Source organism: Rana temporaria, chromosome 7, assembly GCF_905171775.1.
Source record: "Rana temporaria chromosome 7, aRanTem1.1, whole genome shotgun sequence".
Classification (NCBI taxonomy): Eukaryota; Metazoa; Chordata; class Amphibia; order Anura; family Ranidae; genus Rana; species Rana temporaria.
The window spans coordinates 42,940,186-42,963,210 of NC_053495.1; the positions used below are offsets into that span (position 1 = coordinate 42,940,186).

Sequence of the window (23,025 nt, forward strand, 5' to 3'; positions counted from 1 at the left end):
TTGGCTGAACCAGCATCGGGGCGCCATTGGTTCCCACTGCTGTCAATCAAAGTCAGTGAGACAATGAGGAGAGAGAAGGGGTGGGGCCGAGCCGTGGCTTTGTGTCTGAATAGACACACAGAGCAGCGGCTCGGCTCAAATGCCCCCCATAGCAAGCTGCTTGCTGTGGGAGGACTCAGCAGGAGGGAGGGGCCAGGACAGCCCACGAGGGACCTTAGAAGAGGAGGATCTGGGCTGCTCTGTGCAAAACCACTGCACAGAGCAGGTAAGTATAACATGTTTGTAATTTTTAAATCTGAAAAAGTTTGACTTTAGTATCACTTTAAGCATTGACAAAACAATATAAAAAATGGAAGTTGATTGGTTTCTATGCAGAGCTTCACCAGATTTTGCACTCTCAAGTTTCAGTAAATCAACCCCATAGTGTGCAAAATAGCAGGAACATGAACAATAATAATTGTGATAAGTAATGAGCGTATAATGAATTAACAAAATAATGCTACATAATTATTTTGTTACAAATGTATACCTTTACCATCCACTGAAATGTCTGTGTCCCCATGATTTCTAGTTATATGCGGTCTAGCTGCTACAGAAGCAACCGGTTTAGTGACACCTGGAATAAAAGAATGCTGCATAAATGACTGCAGAGCTGTTCCAACAATGACTAAATTGTACACTAGGTGGCGCCATCACATAAGAGACTACCAGGAAATGGGTGTAAATGTAACAAGTTAACAAGGTACTATTGACTAAAACTAAATAATTATTACTCAGGACCTAAAACTACTCAAAAGAAAAATCTAAAGACATGGTGAAGCGAGATTTGAGATGGGTGGCAAAAAAACAATGCATAAATGTGATTGCAAAAGATATAAAAGGTCGTACAGCACCTAAAATGAACACGTTATATCCCAAAAATGTCATTCCTAATGCACAGAATTAAGCAAAACATTCCATACAAAAATTGCTCAGTTGAATTAATTAAGACTGATCTCTGATATCAATTGAACAGATTTTTGTGGATTTAATTGGTACCTGTTTAAAAACACAGGCAAATCAGAACTATGGAAATGAACCCGGAGGCGACCTCCATTGAAATCAATGGGTACAAGTCGCCTAGAAGTCGGATTGAAGTAGTACAGGAACCTTTTCTGAAGTCAGAGCGACCTCAGTAGTGTACATTAAGACGGCTCCCATTCACTTCCAGTCGCCCCAGTGTGAACCTCACCAGCTCGCAGGGTCGGATGATGGGGAATGAGTAAAATGCGTGACCAGGCTACGTAGCCTGGACCATTTAGAAGATTCACTCCTACGTAGCCTGGTCACGCTTTTTACTCATTCCCCATCATCCGACCCTGCGAGCTGGAGAGGCGAGAGGAGACACACGCCACACGCAAATTGAGGTTTGCTACCTCTTTTATTCAAGGCCCGCAGACCCAGTGCCGGGATGGGCACCTTTTAATGTAAGTGGCCACTTGGCCCATGATTTGTTTTATAATTTTAAAATAAAAACCGGTTGCACTATGGAGCTTTTTTCTGTTTTATGTCCCATTTATGAGATTACTGGGAGAAGATTTGTCTGTGTTTAACCACTGGAGGACGCACTACATGTTTGCAGACATTAACAACTGCACAAGCGATTTTGACTCTCTTTTTAGTTAAAGGAGTCTAATCGCTTTGGTAAGCGCATTTAATATCCGCACTTTTGGGTGTCGTTTTGCGTAATTGGTGGAAGGAATATCTGAAGCACTGCTGTCCATGAGAAGATTGCATGTTTATTTTCTGGACCATTTAGAATATTCACTCCTGTGTTTATTAGTGGTTCACCACTATTCTAGGAATATATGGACATTATCATTATCACAAATATATTTATTTTCTGATATATGGTTTTGGGAGCACATCACTCTTTAATTAGAGGTTCTTTTGTGGATCTTTCCTTTTAAATATTGACCCAACTAATTCTTTGGAATTTGTTTTTGGTTGATATATTTTGAATATTTTTTATTTTATATCACATGAGTTTTGTAATTGCTATCACATATCGATCAGATTTATTTATTTATTTATTTTATTATAATAATATATACATCTCTGTCATTCAGTAATAGGTTTACTATATTCCTGTCACAACAGCGCCCCCTACCAATCACTTATTCACTATTTTAGATTCAGGAGAGCCACGGTACGGTGCGGCAGAGACCGGATGTCATCCCTTGAGCCACACTTCTGAGAGATCATCATCACAATCATCATCATCTCCTGTTCCAGTGTGGTGAACGGGCGATGGCCCAGTCCTATATAGACACTGTATATAGACACCATTGTCTCTTGCACCATCATCCTCTTTAGCTGCAAGGATCTAAACTGAAACTTCATAGATACAATATACATACATCTTTACTCTCCATTGTCTGCTGTTGCATATAGTTCCACAGAAAGCAAAATCATTGAGTCACTGACCACTGTGAAGTCAGTTCTAAGTTTATTTACACAGGAAGATTGTTTGCTGTTATTCATAACTGATTAATTCAGCTACTTTGCTTTATCATCCAAAGTCTCATTGCCTGCAAATAAACATCAAAGAGCTAGCCACACAGCAACACAGGACTACTTTACCTCCCTCCCCACTTTAGGGATTAGTCTTTTACTGAAGCTCATAAAAATATAAAACACCAAGAACTCTCTGAAAGAGCAGATTGAATTACATTATAGTTCTCTTTGCTAAAAGTTGTACTTGTTTATTTACTGTTCTGCCCTTATGTGTGAAGGAGCAGTAGAGAGGGGGGTTTGGCACTCTTAGGAGCCATTCCTCTGCTCTGCTGTGTTCACATAGGCATTAGATGCGCTTAGTTGAGCACAGAGATTATAGTTCTTACTGATAAACAATGTTCAATACAGTGGAACCTCAGATTACGAGCATAATCCGTTCCAGGAGAATGGTTGTAATCCAAAGTACTTGCATATCAAAGCGAGTTTCCCCATTGAAGTCAATGTAAACTAAAATAATTTGTTCCGCATTGACTTCAATGGCAAGCAATACCGCATGCGGCCAGAGACAGGGGGGGCTCCACATGTTGTGGCGGTGTCCCAAATTGTATCTTTACTGGTCGGAAGTCTTGGATACGATTAATACTGTTTTTCAGGTGCAGCTTACTGCACACTAGGGATGAGCCGAACACCCCCCCCCCTTTCGGTTTGCACCAGAACCTTTGAACGGACCGACCGTACGCGCAAACATTTAGAACCCCATTGACGTCTATGGGACTCGAACGTTCAAATTCAAAAGTGCTCATTTTAAAGCCTAATATGCAAGTTATTGTCGTAAAACCTCTTTGAGAACCCGGGTCTTGCCCCAGGGAACATGTATCAATGGAAAAAAGTTTTAAAAACTGTCGTTTTTTCTGGAGCAGGGATTTTAATGATGCTTACAGTGAAAAAAAAAATGGAAAAATTCCTTTAAATATCATACCTGCTGGGTGTCTATAGTTTGCCTGTGAAGTGGCACGTGTTTAGAACTGTCCCTGCACAAAATGAGATTACTATAAGAAAAAAGTAATTTAAAACTGCTTGCGGCTTTAATGTAATGTCTGGTCCCTGCAATATGTACACACACCACGTAGCTTTAGGTGCACACTGCAGAGGACACAGGCAGTACACACCACATAGCTTTAGGTGCACACTGCAGAGGACATGAGCAGTACACACACCACGTAGCTTTAGGTGCACACTGCAGAGGACACGGGCAGTACACACCACGTAGCTTTAGGTGCAAACTGCAGAGGACACAGGCAATACACACACCACGTAGCTTTAGGTGCAAACTGCAGAGGACACAGGCAGTACACCACGTGAGAATACTGCAAGCTAGCACAATCACCTGCCTGCCAGTAAATTAGGAAGAGCTGATCTAGCTAAACAATACAGTGTATAAATATATATACAACACCTGGGATGCATATATATCCTCTACACACTGTAACTTTAACTGACTAGCCTGCCTGCCTGCTCTATCTACATACTAAAAATGACACTCTCTCTTTCTGTCTTCTCTCTTTTAACCATAGCAACACACTACACAAGGCCGACCTGCAGGCGGCCTTTTATAGTGTGGGGTGTGTACTAAACCCCCTGAGCCATAATTGGCCAAAGCCACCCTGGCTTTGGCCAATTATGGCTCTTCATTTTTTGCAAGCTGTGATTGGCCAAGAATGCGGGTCATAGTGCATGCTTGGCCAATCATCAGCCAGCAATGCACGGCGATGCCACAGTGAATTGTGGGCCGTAAAATGCAACTCGAATTTGGCGCGAACGGCCCAAAACGTTCGTAATTCGACGAACGATCGAACATACGATGTTTGAGTCGAACATGAGTTCGACTCGAATACGAAGCTCATCCCTACTGCACACCCTAAACTGTGCTTGTTGGGAATTATTGATAACATCCCGGAGGATCCCATTAGGTTGGGTATAGCAAGAGCCCTGTTCCAGGCCAGGAAACTTATTCTGCAACACTGGAAGTCAGAGGAACCCCCCACGATGAGGGAATAACGGAATCACATGGGGGACACTATTAGATTAGGAAAATACATATATCAGCATAGAGGGAGTGTGAACAAATTCAACAAGATTTGGGCTCGATGGTTGGAGATTCCAGGTCTGGCCCCGGTTGATCTGGTTATGGACCGCCTGCTGGCTTAAGGGGCGGCTCATTGGCGTAGAAGGGACTATGGCACTGGGGGGGATCCCCACTCACGATGGTCTATGGTTCTGTTATGGGGTTTGTCTTTAATATATTCTGGTCTGGTTACAATGATTGTATATTTTTAATCTTTTGCCTGGGTATACATGATGTCTTCTGACATGCGCTGCCAAGAATATAATACTGCGGTGGATGTGGTACTGGGTTGAGTGCTCTGACTTAGAAGGTGTATAATTTTATTATGCTTTATTAGCTATTCATATTTTCATTGTACTTGTTATTTCTTTGCCCTGTGGATACACAACTGTATGTGCTGTACTGTTTGAAGTGTTTCTTATGCATATCTATTGTTCTCTAAATAAACGTATATTTGATTTAAAAAAAGAAACGGGGGGGGGGGTTGCCGGAGAGCATCGAAAATGGCCGGAGAGGCCGAGGACAGTTCGGCTGACCTCGGCCAACCTCTGAAGACTCCGTTCACGAGCCTTTCCGAGGTCAGCCGAGGTCAGCCAAGCTGTCCTCGGGTCTTTCCGTGCATTTTCGATCGGCGCTGTTCCACTCTGGCGCCCCCCACTTCAGGCTAAATGCTGCATATAAGGTGTGCCAGAGGGATTGGGACAGTTTTTGGGGTTGGGAGGCAGAGTATGGAACCAAATATACTTAAGCGGCTCCTTCGAGGATAGCGCTACATATGATTTAGAAGTCATATTGTCTGGTTAGTTGCTCAGTTCAAAATTTGGTGTAGGTGATGCTCAATATGGTGCAATATGGTGTTTTGTACTCCATTGTGGTGTACAGATACTACTGTATATAATGACAGACTGCCCCTAGTGCCCCTTACTTCTTGGTTACAGTTACAGATAAAGAAAAAAAGCGGCATCACATTCTATGGTAAAGTCATTGTGAAACATGGAAAATAAGCAAGATCAATAGTAGAATTTTAGATAGTCATCCAGCTTACCTTGAGAATGAGGTTTTGTAAAAGTTTGTGATATCTCAGCTACTTTTTTTTCTAATGAAGTTAGGTATTTGTCTCTCAGCTTCGAAAGCAGTGCCATCTTCTTATCTACCATGAAGAATTACAACCTATTTATGAATATGTCAGCAACCAGGGATAATGTCAGAACTGCACAAGTATCACAGTTTATTTAATAGAGAAGTGGAAACATCAACAAGGCTGTACAAGATGCAATAATCCTTAGCAACAAATCAGCCGTCACTCCACTGCAGCAACAGTTGAGAATATTTCTAAATGGATGCGATTCCAAAGGAATACTGTACTTTGAACATTGTCATTCTGTTGTATTTAATTCTGGTTATCACTAAATATCTTGCAATGGATATTAAAGCTATGAGGACTGTTCTGCCCTCCTAGGTTGTCTCTCCCCTGAGGCAGCACATCAAAAAAGGTCATTTAATGGAGGATGGACTCTGCTGGACTGCTATGCCGCGTACACACGATCGGACATTCCGACATCAAAAACGTGGATTTTTTTCCGACAGATGTTCTCTCAAACTTGTCTTGCATACACACGGTCACACAAATGTAGTCAGAAATTGTAAATGTCAAGAATGCAGTGACGAGCCGAGAAAAATTAAGTTCAATGATTCTGAACATGCGTCAAATTGATTCCGAGCATGCATAGAATTTTTGTGAATTGTGTACACACGGTCAGAATTTCCGACAAGAACTTTTGTCGGAAAAATTGAGAACCAGCTCTCAAACATTTGTTGGAAATTCTGACAGCAAATGTCAGATGGAGCATTTCCCCGACAACAAGCTAGAAAATTTGTTGTCGTAAATTCCGACTGTGTGTACGCAGCATAAGTGATGAATAACGTCCTGCAATACCAGGAATCGCACATCTTTTTTGCTATATTCTGCACATTGGAAAGTACATGGAAAATCCACACATTGGCCCAGATTCAGGTACGACTTGCGCTTTATTTGCGGAGGCACAGGGCAACGATTTGCCCTGCGCCCGCGCAAATATTTTGCGCTGCCCTCGATTCACGGAGCAGTAGCTCCGTAAATTGCGAGGGCGCGCCGGCAAAATTGCCGGGCGTAAGCGCGCGCAATGTAAATGATCCCCCCGCGGGCGGGAATCATTTAAATTAGGCGCGTCCCCGTGCCGATCGTAAAGCGCATGCTTTGTCGGGAAACTTTCCCGACGTGCATTGCGGCAAATGACGTCGCAAGGACGTCATTTGCTTCAAAGTGAACGTGAATGGCGTCCAGCGCCATTCACGATTCACTTACGCAAATGACGTAGATTTTAAATATCGCGACGCGGGAACGTGGGTATCCTATAGCATTGGCTGCGCCTGCTATTAGGATGTGTAACCTTACGCGAAACCCAACGTACGCAAACTACGTAATTTGCGTACGCAGGGCTGGCGCATAGTTGTGAATCGGTGTTAGTATGCAATTTGCATACTATACACAGATCACAATGGGAGCGCCCCCTAGCGGTCATCACTAGAATGCAGCCTAAAATCTGCGTGGCATAAGAGCCTTATGCCACGCAGATTTTAGGCTGCAGTCGGCGTAACGAGTTCTCTGAATCAGGAGAACTCGTTACGCCGGCGCAAGTCAGCAATTGCGCTGAATCTGGGCCATTATATATATATATATATATATATATATATATATATACACATATTAATGACATAAAATACAGTAGCTGAATGTAAAACAAATACCGTTTTCTTGGCAGCTGGGAAGTTTTTTATAGGCAGTTTCATCCTTTATGTGTAGTAACAGGTAAAATACCACCAATGCTCTTGAACCTCTCTCATCTGCATAAGTCAGCACGGCCTTCCGTTTGCTGTGTAGATCACTCAACTCAAGAATCTACAATACAAAGTAAAGTATTAAGAAAGTACCATCAGATAAAATGTAAAACATAATCATAGGGAAGGGATAGAGACTTGGTTATTTTTTTTTTTACTGCTCTCTGTGTCCCTATAGGGGAGATTTACCTCCACTTCTTGCCAAAAAAAGATATGTTAAGAAATCTCTTGAGTGGGATCACAAACAAAAATTTATTTTACAGATTTTTTATTTAGTGGGGAAAGCTAAAAACTTCTGAAAATGTTTTCATTGCCCCCTCCATTTCTTTTATGGGTGAAGAATTTAAGGTATATCTCCCTAAGGGGCCCATAAAAGTCTGACAGACGTTCTACATTTTTTTTTTTGGACTAGGACTGGGCTTTTAAAGATGCTGACAGAGTCTATAAAAAAATATTATTTTAATCATTGAATTGCTGCCTGTCCAAGCATTCATTTTTTGATGACACATTCACTTTATTGATCAATAAAGTTTTATTGACATTCTAGCCATACAAAGAACACAACGGGCCGGATTCACATACATTGGCGCATATTTATGCCGGCGAAGCGTTTCTAATATACGCTACGCCGAACCAGCGCAGAGAGGCAAGCACAGTATTCACAAAGCACTTGCTCCCTCTCGCTGTTAAATCTACGCTGGGTTTCCTCAACGTAAGCCGGCGTAGGTGGAAGTGGGCGTGAGCCATGCTAATGAGGCGTGACCCCATGCAAATGATGGGCCAATCATAGAAGTACTTAAAACGAACGGCGCATGCGCTGTCCCGTGGACTTATCCCAGTGCGCATGCTCAGAATCACGTTGAAACTTCTCCCTAAGATACGAAGGATCACTGCCTACGACGTGAACGTAACCTACGCCCAACCCTATTCCCGTACTACGTAAACAACGTAAAATACGTTGGCTGTGTTTCCTGGTCCATAAGTTTGCATGAGTTGCGCCTCATATATGGGGAATAACTTTACGCCGGGCGTACGACTTACGTAAACCGCATATATTATGCGCCGGGCGCATGTACATTCATGAATCGACGTATCTCCCTCATTAGAATATGTGAATAGGAAATCAATGGGAGCGCCACTTGCGGCCAGCGTAAATATGCGCCCAAGATACGCCGGTGTAGGAAAGTTACGTAGGTCGGATGAAGCCTATTTTCAGACGTATCTTGGTTTCAGAGTCCGGCGTATAGATACGACGGTGCATATTTACACTTACGCGGCGTATCTCGAGATACATCGGCGTAAGTGCTTTGTGAATCCGGGCCAACATATATAAAACAATTAAGAGTAATTGTTGATACAGAATGCAACAGTCATAATGGGGTATAGATAGCATTTACAGGTATTGTAAGAGCTCTACTGTTACCTTGTGGTAACTATAGGTAGTAATTTCATGTAATGATATTATTCTGTATAATTATTCCTTTTTTTATTTTACAAATATTTATTTATATATTCTTCCACATTTACATATAGGCCATCTGACCTTCAACTACCATGGGATTAACAACTGTTCAAGCAAACACTTTTGGGCTGATTTACCAAAGTAATTTAGATTAATTAACTCAAAAAAGTAATTGGCCCCTAAACCCAATAACTGGTTGTGCCTCCCTTGGCAGCAACAACTGCAATCAAGCGTTTGCAATAACTGGCAATGAGTCTTTCACATTGATGTGGAGCAATTTTGTCTCACTCTTCTTTGCAGAATTGTTTTAATTTAACCACATTAAAGGGTCTTCCAGGATGAACGGCCTGTGTAATGCCGCGTACAGACGGTCGTTTTTTGTGATGAAAAAAAAACGACGTTTTAAATCATGAAATAAAACAACGTTTTTGAAACATCATTTTCAAAAACGACGTTGCCTACACACCATCGTTTTTTCACAATGCTCTAGCAAAGCGAGGTTACGTTTCACCACTTTTTTCCATTGAAGCTCGCTTCATAACTAGCTTCTGGGCATGCGCTGGTTTAAAAACGTTGTTTTAAACGTCGTTTTTTGCTACACACGGTCAATTTCTGTGAAACAAAAAACAACGTTTTGAAAAACGACACAAAAAATTCAAGCATGTTCGAATTTTTTTTTTGTCGTTTTTTTTAAGACATAAAACGACGTTTTGCCCACACACGATCATTTTAAATGCAGTTATTTAGATGTTGTTCTGGGTTCTTTTATGATTTGGGATGCAATAAATATTTGGAGCACCTTTCCAGAGTATTCACATCTCCTGGACTTCGGCCTGGGAGGATGTGTGTTTAGAGTTGTTCTGGAGGCCCATAGACATAGACTACAGAAGTAGATATCGGAAGGGAGCTGGGCTAAAAGATGTCCACCTAAGGCTTCATTTCCATGGACGTTTTTACAGCCACTTTGTTTAGCCTTTTTTAGCCTTTTTTACAGCTTAAAAATGCTTGTCCATGCGGTAGAGTTTTTTAGCGTTTTTGCGCGTTTTTAAGCATTTTTTGAGAGTTTTTGAGCGTTTTTTAACATCTGGCGTTTTTACAGCTCTAAGGCTGGAGCTTCAGAACCCACTGGTCCTGGTTTTTTTTTTTGCAGCTTAAAAGCGGCTCAGCCATCTACAGCTCAAAAAAGCTCAGAAAAGTGTCTGTAAAAACGTCCAAAAACGTCCATGGAAATGAAGGCTAAAAGTGGCACCTGTAAAGAATCTTCTTGCTGGAGAGTGTCTCAAAGGAACTTGATAGAAGCTACTGGTAGACATTGTGAAAAAGATTAATTGCTCACAGATCCAGGTATATCTGACTGATATCAGAAGGTCAATGGCAAGATAAGACTTGACAACTCACATTTTGGGCTTCCTTATCTTTCAGTATGGAGAGAGAAGGCATTTTGCAGATTGTCACAAAGATGTCACTGAAGGAATAGCTGATGGCTGCATTTGTCTTGAGGTTCTCAAGGTCTTTAGCGAATGCATTGTGAAAGATGTCTGTAAGAAACCATATTTTACATGAACACATAATAATACATTTTTAAAATACATGTAAATGTGTAATAAGATTAGGCACCACAAGCAGTGGCAAAGCTTAACACACCGGGGCCCCCAGTTCAAGATTTAAGGTGAGGACCCTGCACTTCAGTCCTGTACCCACTGCCCCAGACTTAACTAGGACCTGTACTGTAGTAGCTTTGGAGGCAAGCAGAGGACAAAGGACTATGCATTAAAGTTAAAAACCTTATGTGCTGCAAAATCCTCCCCAGTCCCCCTCATACTTACCTGAGCCCAATCTAATCCAGTGATGTGCACAGGAGCAGTGGCTCTTGCAGCTGTCTCCCTCCTCCCTGGGCAGCTTGATAGCAGCGGGGGCCATTGGCTCCCACTGCTGTCAATCAAATGCTGTGCCTAGTAAACAGGGGGTGAGTCGAGCCATCCATTCTGTGTCAATAGATGCAGACAGGGTGGCTGGGAAGCGAGCATCCTGGGGACCCCAGAAGAAAAAGTACCGGGACTGCTCTGTGCAAAAGCATTGTACAGAGCAGATAAGTATGGCATGTTTATTATTTTCGTTTAAAAAAAAAATCCTTCCCTACTTTATCCTAAATGAAAATAAAAGAAATGAGTTTACATATATGGTGGTCACAGGAAAGTAATAGAAGAGGTTCCATAGCTATCATTCCCTCTAGATTAATAGTAACAAACTTTAGAATACAGTTGTTTTACCTTGTTCCTCTTGGGTCAGGTCAGGAATTAAGAACTTCTCAGAACTCATAGTTAATTGCTGCAGAAACAGAAAAAACATATATTAACATATATATTCATATTACAAAGATGGCAATAATTGCATATTTTGTTTGGAAAGTTTATGGACTATTAGTAGCTACAGTATACCTGGGCTAACAATTGCATAATGTTTTCTTTTTTTTTCAGAATAGCAGTATTACTGGACCTGGAAATGTGTATACAGCAAAATATCAGCTTTTGATGTACAGTTTAGATATGTACTAACCAAAATACACTGTCAGGCCGCGTACACACGGTCGGTCCAAACCGATGAGAATGGTCCGACGGACCGTTTTCATCGGTTCACCGCTGAAGTGGCCTGATGGTCTGATGTGCGTACACACCATCAGTTCAAAAACCGATCGGGTCAGAACGCGGTGATGTAAAACACACGACGTTCTGAAAAAAAACTAAGTTCAATGCTTCCAAGCATGCGTCGACTTGATTCTGAGCATGCGTGGGTTTTGAACCGATGCTTTTGTGTACTAACCATCGGTTTGGACCTATCGGGCAGTGGTCCGATTTTAAAGCAAGTTCTAACATTTTTGACTGAAGGACAACGGACCGATGGGCCATACACACGGTCGGTTTGGACCGATGAAACTGGACTTCAGGCCGTTTTCATCGGTTTGGACTGACCGTGTGTACGCGGCCTAACAATAGCCAAGTCCAGTTTGATGAGCACAGTGCCCAAAGTGGACACTCTGCATAGCATAAAAAAAAAACTGTACCCGTCTCAAAGTCCCCACAGACTCTAACCTTCTGCTAACATGTGTACATATCCCTGGTCCATAACAACAATACCTCTTATCTTGTGAGGAGTTCTACTGTCACAAGGCCTTGTATTTTTTAGGTTAGGACTCCAAACGTCCAGTTTAAACATAGGGCCCAGGTCACCTGATGCAAGATCCATCAGGTCCATTCTCCCTGCTAGGATGGGGACTTATTTCCCTAACCATCACTACTCCTGCTCAACCAGGTTTACATTTTGTACCTTACATTCAGAATCCTGTCCACCAGCATCAGTGTAGCCTATTATGAGTCACACCCATCCAGCCACCTGCAACCCAACCATGCTCAGGTCCTCCTTACCTGCTTCCACCCTATTTAGGCATCCTCTTAAAATAACACTCATTCACCTTTTTTTACTTAATATTAAAATAACATAACTTCAAGGCAATAGTTGTCAGGAACGGTGTCATTACTGGTTTCACCTGCTGGTGGCACTGTTATGCTCTGCGCCAGGACTACCAATCAGCTATCAAGCACACCCGTTGTGGGTCTGCTGGACTATATAAGCCCGCCCTTAACCAAGGCTCAATTGTTTCAGAATTCCATCTGCTAGCCTTGTCCCTGCCAGAACCTGCTTTCATTCCTGCTTTTGTCCCAGACTCCGTTCCATGTACCCTGTCCTTGAGACCTGCTCCCATTATGGTCTGTTTCCTCATACCTGACTTCTGTTTCCCCTTGCTTTTTTCCCTGCCTGGGCTATTTATGTTTATATTCCATGCTTTTGAATATATAATTATTAGTTAGATAGCTAGTTAGGGGTTTTTGGGGTGTAACAGGAGTGACTTTTGGGCACAGATTGAGCCAGGAGATGGGGGACATATGTTGGATTGTTTTGGCGTGGACAGTGATCTACAGTATATTCCTTAATGTCTGCAAAGAATATTCTATGACTCATCTCTCTGTGTAGACTGTTGACGACATGTTAAATAAGCCTGGCTCTTGAAAGGCCTTTCATTGTGTGATAACACTGTTTAAAGCCTATTGATGCTCAGAGGTGTGAATACCTTTCTGTTGGAGACAGACCGTCTGTCTAAAGATGTGGATTGAGAAGAAATCATTGTGTGATGGTGTTTTGTTTGAATTCTGTTAATGAAGGATTGTGACTTCTCTGGTGGAGTGATTAGGTCATGATAATTATAGACCGGCGCCGACATGTCTAGAATGTTTAGCAATTAGCCATCTGAAGGTGTATTGAAGCCCCCCCCCCCCCCAGTGTGTGGGTGGAGAGTTTAATTGTTCCTGTGATCACTGAAGCATGCCTTGAAAACTGTATATAAACTTGAGAGCTAGCCATTAAAGTTGTCTTTCATTTGAAACCAGAACAGAGCTGTGTGTCCCGTGTCTGGGGGGAATTCTTATGGGTCGTGTTCGTTTGCCTGATTGTGGAGTGTCGATAAGCTGTCTTGGGTGGAATGGAATATTGTGAACGGATTTAACCCCTGTCCCATTTGGGGTTCCGTTACAGGGGTGTTGCTGTGTCTTGCACTTATTACTTGTTTATGGTTTGCTGTTTGGTTTGCACATGTGTCTTTATCTTAAACAAACATACTTTTTCATGTACTCGTTTGTTCCTGATTCCTTGGTGCAGCCCAATGATCTGATCACCTGTATTGGATGTCTGTGTATGGCATCCCCTGACAATAGTGCCATAAATAATGCACATCTACTTACAGTCCAAGAATTCCATAGTCCATATTCCCCAAAGGTCAGTGCTGGTTATCTGGCATCTCAAGGCCCAATACCATAACATACATTGCATAATGAGAATTAATATCAGTACAGCAACCAAGAGTAGAAATATGTAAGTACCATCAATCAATAACACTTACTGCAGCAGCATACAGCAAATATAAAATATTCATAACATAAGTCCATTAAATGTAGTACCCGGGAACACTGGGCCACTTTCCAGTCTAGAGATGTGGAAGTCTGACATGAAAGTGTAAACTATCCTCTCCAGGCTGCACTAGGAAGATTTTGTCCATTAATATGATGGCCCAGGCTTGTCTTATGAAAGACTATTTTGAATCTAAGATCCAACTCTTTGGCAGTCTTAAAAGACAGCAGAAAGTTAAGTTAAAAGACAGCAGAGAAGTCCAAAATACGGCATTGCAGACGCCTCTTACTTCACTTGCGGTTCATTCGGTATCTGGCCGGATACCGAACGAACCGGAAGTGAATTGAGAGGCGTCTGCAACGCCATATTTTGTACTGGGAGTGGCCGACTACCTAACGAACCAGAAGCGCAGTAAGAGCCGTCTGCAACGCCATATTTTGTACTTCTCTGCTGTTTTTTTAACTTTTTCCTTATAAGTGCCCATTAGGCCGTTTAAATAAACCTATTTTATTATACGTTGTGCACTATGGAAGGTTTTTCTTTATCCCCTTTATATGCCTCCTTCTATGTTCGCCGCTCTCCGCTGTTGACTCTGCGCACCCCGGTTCTTCCTCTTGCTGTCCGGTGCCTTCTTCCGTGCTGTACGTCTTCTTTTCCTTCTGTGCTGTGAGTTCTTCTTCCGTGCTGTGACGTCATGTTCTTCACTTCTCTTCTTCTCCCGATGTTGACACGTCGCCTTTCCTCGCTGCAATGACGTGTGCGCGGCTTGCATCGGACCTATATAGGCCTCACAGTCCCATCATGCTCTGTACCTACCCATGTGATACCTACCCACGTGGGTAGGTATCACATGGGTAGGTACCAGAGCATGATGGGATTGTGAGGTCTATATAAATCCGATGCAAGCCACGCACTTGTCATTGCAGCGAGGAAAGGCGACGTGTCAACATCGGGAGAAGGAGAGAAGTGAAGAACATGACGTCACAGCACGGAAGAAGAACTCACAGCACGGAAGGAGAAGAAGACGTACAGCACGGAAGAAGGCACCGGACAGCGAGAGGAAGAACCGGGGTGCACCGAGTCAACAGCGGAGAGCGGCGAACATAGAAGGAGACCCCCGGAGAGTTGAGAAGACCCCCCGGATAGCGGAGAAGACCCGTCGGGATAGCGGAAGAAGAAGCCCCCCCGCCGAAGACGCCGGAGGAAACCTGCCGGGGGGTGGGGGCTTTTTTAAAAGCGACCCCCCCCGGCGGTGGAAGAGAACCAGACGGCGGCCCCCACCCACCCGAAGACGTCAAAGAAGAAGCCCCCCCTGGTAAACAGAGCTAATAAAGAAGACAGGGGGAGCCTCCGGAGCAGAAAAATAAATTATTTTAAAAACCCTTGTGTGGTGTGTTTATTAACTTTGACATTTTTCCTACAGGTGAATGGTTAGGGGTACGATGTACCCCATATCCATTTACTTAGGGTGGGGGGGCCGGTATCTGGGGGCCCCCTTATTAAAGGGGGCTCCCAGATTCCGATAAGCCTCCCGCCCGCATACCCCGACAACCAACGGCCAGGGTTGTCGGGAAGGGGCCCTGTCCTCATCAACATGGGGACAGGGTGCTCTGAGGTGGGGGGGCCGCAGTGCGCCCCCCTGCCCCAGAGCACCCAACCCCCCCATGTTGAGGGCATGCAGCCTGGTACGGCTCAGGAGGGGGGGGACGCTCGCTCGTCCCCACTCCCTTCCTGGCCGGCCAGGTAGCGTGCTTTGGATACAGGTCTGGTATGGATTGTAGGGGGGCCCCCTACGCCGTTTTTTTCGGCGTAGGGGGGGCTCTCCTTACAACCCATAACAGACCTAAGGGCCCGGTATGCTCCTGAGGGGGGAACCCATGCCGGATTTTTATTTAAAATCCGGCGGGGACTTCCCCCTCAGGATTCATAACAAACGCCGCACACGTGTAGAATTGGCGGGAATCCAAGTCGGATCTCCCGTCGCTTCTATGACGCGCTTGCTGGGATGTGCTGTCACTATTCCAGTGAGTGTGAGATGTCGGCGAGATCTCGGCACCATGTCGCCGAGAATCAGCGCGATGCTGTCGTGCTAAAAACACAATATCACAAACACCTACTGTATATATACTTCTTACTGAGGTGAGAGTCCAGAGAGCATTGAGTGGTAATCATGAAGATTTCCTACAGAACACACTGTTTTTGACACCACATTCATCACAGTCACTTTAGCACTTTATTTATTTGTTTACATAAGATATTGTGGACGTTATTTCAGCACTTTACTTATCAGAGTTATTTTGGATTTTTTATTGCTTATTTGCACAGTTATTTGCACAGTTATTTTGACATTTTGTTTATTTTGCACAGTATGATATATTGCTCATCTTGCACAGCAGATATTTGCATATGATTTATTAGTCAGTTTAGCACATACATGTGATTTTTTTACTATTAGAAAGTTGCGCTGATCACTTTTTTATTCATTACCAATTTTTGTGCACTGTGTACACTTTAGTTCTAGCAGCAATTTTCCACATTATTATTTAGATTAGATTTATTCACTTGATAGCGTGAAGGACCAAACTTTACATTTAGTATGCTATCTAACCAATACATATTTGGCTTCCACATGGGCTCTAGCCAGCATAAAATCAAGTTATTTGCTGACGATGTCATTCTCATGCTATCAAAACCAGCTTCCTCCCTGGCTTCGGTACAACAAGTACTATGGATTTAGTAAAGTGTCCGATTATAAAGCAAATGCCACCAAATCCTCTATTCTAGACTTGGGTATATAGCCTCCACTCAAAACTTCCTTTAAAAGTGACTATCCTTACGTGTGAGCAGATTAATTCATACAGTATCTAGGTATTCTATTAACCAGAAACACTGCATCCCTATAAATATATAAATGATCTTGTGCTAAAGAAATACAAACAATGTGCAAACCGCAATATACTGTAACTAAGGTGCCAAGGAAATTGTTCCTAAAAAGGACTTAATAAAGTGCAATAGTGGTTAAGGCCTGACACATTCATATAAGTGCCCGAAAATTAACAAAAAAAAATCAATCTTGTGCAAAAGTGCAAAAGTGCAAAATTGCAATATGTCCAAAATGTGCAAATCGTCCAAATAGTTCAATATTGCAATCAGTGTTGATGGGTAAATATAAAGGGCTAGATTCTCGTAGATCGGCGTATTTTTGTGCGGGCGTAACGTAACCTATTTACGTTACGCCTCCGCAACTTAGACGGGCAAGTGCGGTATTCTCAAAGCACTTGCTCCGTAAGTTGTGGCAACGTAGCGTAAATAGGCCGGCGTAAGCCCGCCTAATTCAAATTTAGAACAGGGGGCGTGTTCTATGTAAATAAATTGTAACCCGACGTGATTGACGTTTTGCATGCGCCGTCCGTGGAATATCCCAGTGTGCATTGCTTCCTAGTACGCCGCAAGGCCGTATTGGTTTCGACGTGAACGTAAATGACGTCCAGTCCCATTCACGGACGACTTACGCAAACAACGTAAAATATTCAAAATTTGACGCGGGAACGACGTTCATACTTAACATTGGTATGCCGCATGTACGCCTCATATAGCAGGGGTAACTTTATGCCGGGAAAAGCCTAACGTAAACGGCGTATCTGTACTGTGTCGGCCGGGCGTATGTTCGTAAATTCGCGTATCTAGCTGATTTACATATTTCTAGGCGTAAAACAGCGTACGCGCCCCTAGCGGCCAGCGTAAACATGCAGTTAAAGGATCACTAAAGGAATTTTTTATTTTTTTGCTGAAATGACTGTTTACGGGGTATAAAGACATAATAGTTAACTGATTCCTTTTAAAAACAAGTAAAAATAGATAAAAATCAATCATATAATGTGCCTCTTAGATGCAAAAACGAAACTGAAAGTAGTTTAGTCTTTGCATGTTATTTTATGCCTCTGTGCTGGACAGTGCCATAGAGAGTCATGGATAGGAAAACGAAACTAAACTCTCCCATGACTTTTTTCATACGGAGCCAGACAACCAGGAAGTGTCCAGAACAGAGCAGTATTACAGCAACATCAGAGCAAAAACGAGCAATGAGGACATGAAACCAGGACTGCAGTAAGGTAAAGGAAGCTATTTAGCAAAAAAAAAAAAAATTCCTTTAGTGACCCTTTAAGATCCGACGGCGTAAGAGACTTACGTCGGTCGGATCTAATAGAAATCAATGCGTAACTGATTCTATGAATCGGGCGCATAGATATGACCGCCCAGACTCAGAGATACGACGGCATATCTGGAGACACGCCGTCGTATCTCCTTTGAGAATCTGGGCCAAAGTCCTAAAAAGTCCCATACAGTGGACTCAAATGGGAATCCAATCCTCAAATGCTTCAGAAATCTTTATAGCAATATTTTTCCCATCCGTGATATATTCTCAATTGGAGTATTGAACCATAGTGGGGATCCTACACCAGTCTCCCAGAACTCTCACCTCTGAGATATAACATCTGGCATATAAGCTTTCCCATCTCTCCTTTACTGTTTCATCACTGGTGTTCCTGCTTAGTAGCGTCCCCTACCTCTCACAGCGATCCTCTAGATGGTAGCTTTCCTAAAGGGAAAGGGAAGGGAGGAGGGGGCTCCAGCCAGTAACTCAAATGTGCAAAGCAAGGGAGAGAAAGGCTTCTGATGGTGTAGTACACTCAATAAGGCTTTAATTAATAACAGGTATAAAATTGGACTCTTACATCACATAGAATAAAAGCAGGCGGTATAGTAAAATCGCGGAGTGATGGACGCCGTCTTACTTGTCCTTCCGCTACTCTCGGTCTGCGGTGGCCTCGCTTCCTCCCTACGCCGTTATGTCACGTGCCTCGTGACTTCTTCAGGGGACTGAAGACTGCATCCCTATACATCCTTTGCCTGGTCAGACCGGTAAGCTCTATTTAAAATGTGCAAGCTTCCTCAATTGATATCTCTTCAGAGCGCTCCCTAAACCCAACCAAGCTATAATAGGACACTATATCTGGCAGGGGAAAAGACCTAGGTGTTCCCGCAATATACTGAGCGAGCGAGTAAGTGAGTAACTTGTATAGCGCTACAAATGCAAACTAAATCGCCTCAACTAAACATCGAAAAACAGGCTGGTTGTGTCTTATGAAGGCTTACCAAATCGTTTGAACTCAAGAGAACATATGTTCTGTGAGTCAAACAAGCTTGTGTTATTAGGCAACAAACTGAACTGGACCAAAATCATCCGACTATCCCTAGAATCATGATCTCCATAAGAGGTTATTACGTGGGGGATGATAATCAGTTTCTCACAACTTTTTAAATCCAAACAAAGCTCCTCTCTCTCAGATTCCCTCCTGAGTTTCAAGCCAGAGATATAAGACAGGGTTACCATTCCACTTCCTGCCGAGGAGGGGCCTAAGCTAAGGAAATAATTGAACCCCTTCCTACAGGCATGATGACAAATATACTGGAAAATAGACTTGGTGTTTACATACACTTTAATATACAGAGCAGAACAGGTGGGTGTAGGGTTGCATTTTTTTGTTGCACTACACCACATTACAAGTAAATGCACTCTGTGACGCTGTTGGCATCAGCGCACCCCTCATTTGCTTTAAAGTGGAAGTTAAATCCGCAAACAAACTTTTGCTCTATGCATCATCAAGGGGAAGGAGGTTTCCCCATTTAAAATGTATAGCTTTTTTGAGGGGCAAGCTTTTATGTATTTTATTTTTCTGGTGACCACCACAGAATGATGTATCCTTATCTTTCTTCCACAGCCCTTTGGTAAACCCTTGTCAAGTTCATAGAATGGCCAGGGGGCAGAGCTGCTGTGCCATTAATTGCCAGGCTTCCTGTACCTGGAAGATCAAGATGGGGGTACAGAATACAGGGACAAACACCTGAACAGCAGATCGCTGCAGGACAACACTGTATCCGCTGGACAAGTCAGAGTATATTTTGAATGTTACCCATAATAAAAGGTAAGGGGGGATGGTGGGGAATGTATGAGGGTAGTTAGGTTCCTCTTTAATATACAAGCAATATAAACAAAGATTTAAAGGGGTTGTAAAGGTATATTTTTTTTCCCCTAAATAGCTTTCTTTACCTTAGTGCAGTCCTCCTTCACTTACCTCATCCTTCGATTTTGCTTTTAAATGTCCTTATTTCTTCTGAGAAATCCTCACTTCCTGTTCTTCTGTCTGTAACTACACACAGTAATGCAAGGCTTTCTCCCTGGTGTGGAGTGTCGTGCTTTCCCCCTTCCTTGGACTACGGGAGAGTCAGGACGCTCTCTACGTTGCAGATAGAGAAAGGAGCTGTGTGTTAGAGGGCGTCCTGACTCTCTTGTAGTCCAAGGGAGGGGGCAAGCATGACGCTCCACACCAGGGAGAAATCGTCGCATTACTGTGTGGAGCTACAGACAGAAGAACAGGAAGTGAGGATTTCTCAGAAGAAATAAGGACATTTAAAAGCAAAATGGAAGGATGAGGTAAGTGAAGGAGGACTGCACTAAGGTAAAGGAAGCTATTTAGGGGAAACATTGTACCTTTACAACCCCTTTAAGCCTACATTTCTAGTTTCAAGTAATAGCATCTTTTAGTTTAACCAATACTGAGTTCCCCATAGTATCTCCTTACATGATACATAGATACATGATTTTATTTTATATTATTCGCTTACAGTACTTTACAAAATTTTAAACAACCAGTAACTATTGCTTATTTATACCAACTATACCTTAATATATGTAAGGAACACAGAATATTTATAGGCAAGCCTGAACTTCATAATTTCGGAAAGTCGGAACAATAATTCACTTCCTGGATCTGACAGCTCCGTCTACATTACAATCTAAAAACACGATATGAAACTTTCAATGGCTTACAATACCCAGGAAATGTTGTAACTTGTCCTTCAGAATTACAGACATTTGGCACATTCTAAAGTTATCTCAGCAGGGTAAAATGTAATTAACACTATCCGTAAAAACATATCATAATAATAAAGTAGGAATGTGGATGTATAGAAAGACTTGTCGCACTTACCTGTACAGAGCTGCTTTGTATAAATGGAGTTGTCCCTGTGGACTGATGTCAGTTGATGACAGCCTCGTCCTTCAGCATTTTCCGCCTCTTTTACTCAGCGTTAATTTTCTTTCATGATGTCATGTGTGTGCTGATCTGCACTCTGCAATGTTACAAAGCTTCTATTCCTAACCACACATCCAAGAGTTAAAAACAAAACATGACTAAATTCTAATAATATACGTGTGTAGCCCACAGCTGGTTACTTGTTGCACTTGAATACTTCAACATTTCAGCTTTTAACATCAAAGTAAGTAGAATAAGGAAGTTTCACTTTCCAAAGTGTACAGAATTTCCAAAGAGGAAGAATTTTTGCTTACACATGATTAAATGATTTAAGAAAAGGTTTATGCTTTGTCTCGAGTAACTATATATATATATATATATATATATATATATATATATATAAAATCGGTGGCGGCTGCTAAGTGATGTGGCCCACCTGTCACCCTGCCCAGCCTGGCGTTCACTCCTCAGTCACTCTCAGTCAGAAAACAGTCCATATGCTTGTTTTTGTTGTTTTTATTGAGGGAATAGAACGGGTAAAGGAATATACTGGATGCCCAATGGAATTTTGGAACAAACAATTGGTAGATTGTATAGCAATTAGTTGGATAGAGGAGTCCCCTCACTGGGTTTTAAAGCAGCAGTAATATTACAATTTGTTAAGTATGTAAAAGAGTCTTTAAGAAAAAAGTTAGAAACCAAAACAAACAGGCCTAGCTTCCAGCAAGGCCTGCTTAAATTTGCCTGCCCTACCAAAAACCCTAACCTCTAGCACTCTGTGGTGTAGAAGTGAGCCGCCCTGGAACCAGATTATTTATATTTATTTGGAGATTGACATCAATACTTTAATAGTAATACTAGTAAGATAACCTTACGGGTCTAGTTCTATTTTTCCTCTTTTTTCAATAGCACTAATGTAAGTCATATAAATATTCCTTTTGCTGTTTGAATTTTGGCGGGTTGCAAATGTGACAAATGTCAACAAAATACAAAAACAAAAAAAAGACTAAACAATGTGAAAAAACATTACATAAATCAAAGACACGTTATGAGAGGTTCCCATTTTCCCTTTGGAATTTCTAATTTAGTTTTTATTATGGAGAATGCAACAGGAAATGCTGGAACATACAAAGGCAAGGAAACCTTAGGCCCCGTACACACGGTCGGACAAAACCGATGTGACTGGTCCGACGGACCGTTTTCATCGGTTCACCTCTGAAATGGCCATACGGCCTGATGTGCGTACACACCATCAGTTCAAAATCCGGTCGGGTCAAAACGCGGTGACGTAAAACACACAACGTGCTGAATAAAACGAAGTTCAATGCTTCCAAGCATGCGTCGACTTGATTCTGAGCATGCGCGGGTTTTGAACCGATGCTTTTCTGTACTAACCATCGGTTTGGTCCGATGGGGCAGCGGTCCATCGGTTCGGTTTTGAAGCATGTTTTAAAATTTTGGACAGAAGGAAAACAGACCGATAGCCTATACACACGGTCGGTTTGGTCCGATGAAAATGAACTTCGGTTCATTCTCATCGGACCAAACCGACCGTGTGTACGGGGCCTTAGAGATTCTCCGGGGGGGAAGAAGCAATACTTTAAAAGCAATACTAGTAAGATGACCCTACGGGTTTAGTTCTATTTTTCCTCTTTTCTCAATAGCACTAAAGTAAGTCATACAGTATAAATATTCCTTCTACTGTTTGAATTTTGGCGGGTTGCAAATGTGACAAATGTCAACAAAATACAAAAAAAAAACAATGTGAAAAAACATTACAGAAATCAAGGACACGATATGAGAGGTTCCCATTTTCCCTTTTGGATTCCTAAATTTGTTTTTATTATGGAAAATGCAACAGTAGATGGTGGAACATACAAAGTTTGATGGTATCAGCAACAGAGTTGGGAACTATGGTGGGGACACCTTACTCTTATGCCGCCTACACACGATCGGAAATTTCGACAACAAAACCGTGGGGGGTTTTTTGGCGGATGTTGGCTCAAACT

The 23,025-nt window shown here is 42.4% G+C and overlaps 1 protein-coding gene across 5 annotated transcripts in view; it reads right to left on the bottom strand.

Annotated features, from left to right (window-relative positions):
* The window catches only part of TMEM40 (transmembrane protein 40), a 36,601-nt gene extending 15,377 nt beyond the window's left edge, over positions 1-21,224 (bottom strand). For 2 of the 5 annotated variants that reach the window (XM_040359276.1, XM_040359274.1), the window contains exons 1-6: positions 20,664-20,729; positions 11,231-11,288; positions 10,359-10,498; positions 7,409-7,559; positions 5,667-5,771; positions 530-616 (exon numbers count right to left, since the gene is read on the bottom strand). In XM_040359276.1, the coding sequence (XP_040215210.1) occupies positions 530-616; positions 5,667-5,771; positions 7,409-7,559; positions 10,359-10,498; positions 11,231-11,288; positions 20,664-20,714 (592 nt within the window). In that variant the 5' untranslated portion in view covers positions 20,715-20,729. Of the gene's footprint in view, positions 1-529; positions 617-5,666; positions 5,772-7,408; positions 7,560-10,358; positions 10,499-11,230; positions 11,289-20,663; positions 20,730-20,971 lie in introns of those variants that run through there. The other 3 variants (XM_040359277.1, XM_040359275.1, XM_040359278.1) reach the window with 3 other exon arrangements.
* Positions 21,225-23,025: the final 1,801 nt, after the last annotated feature.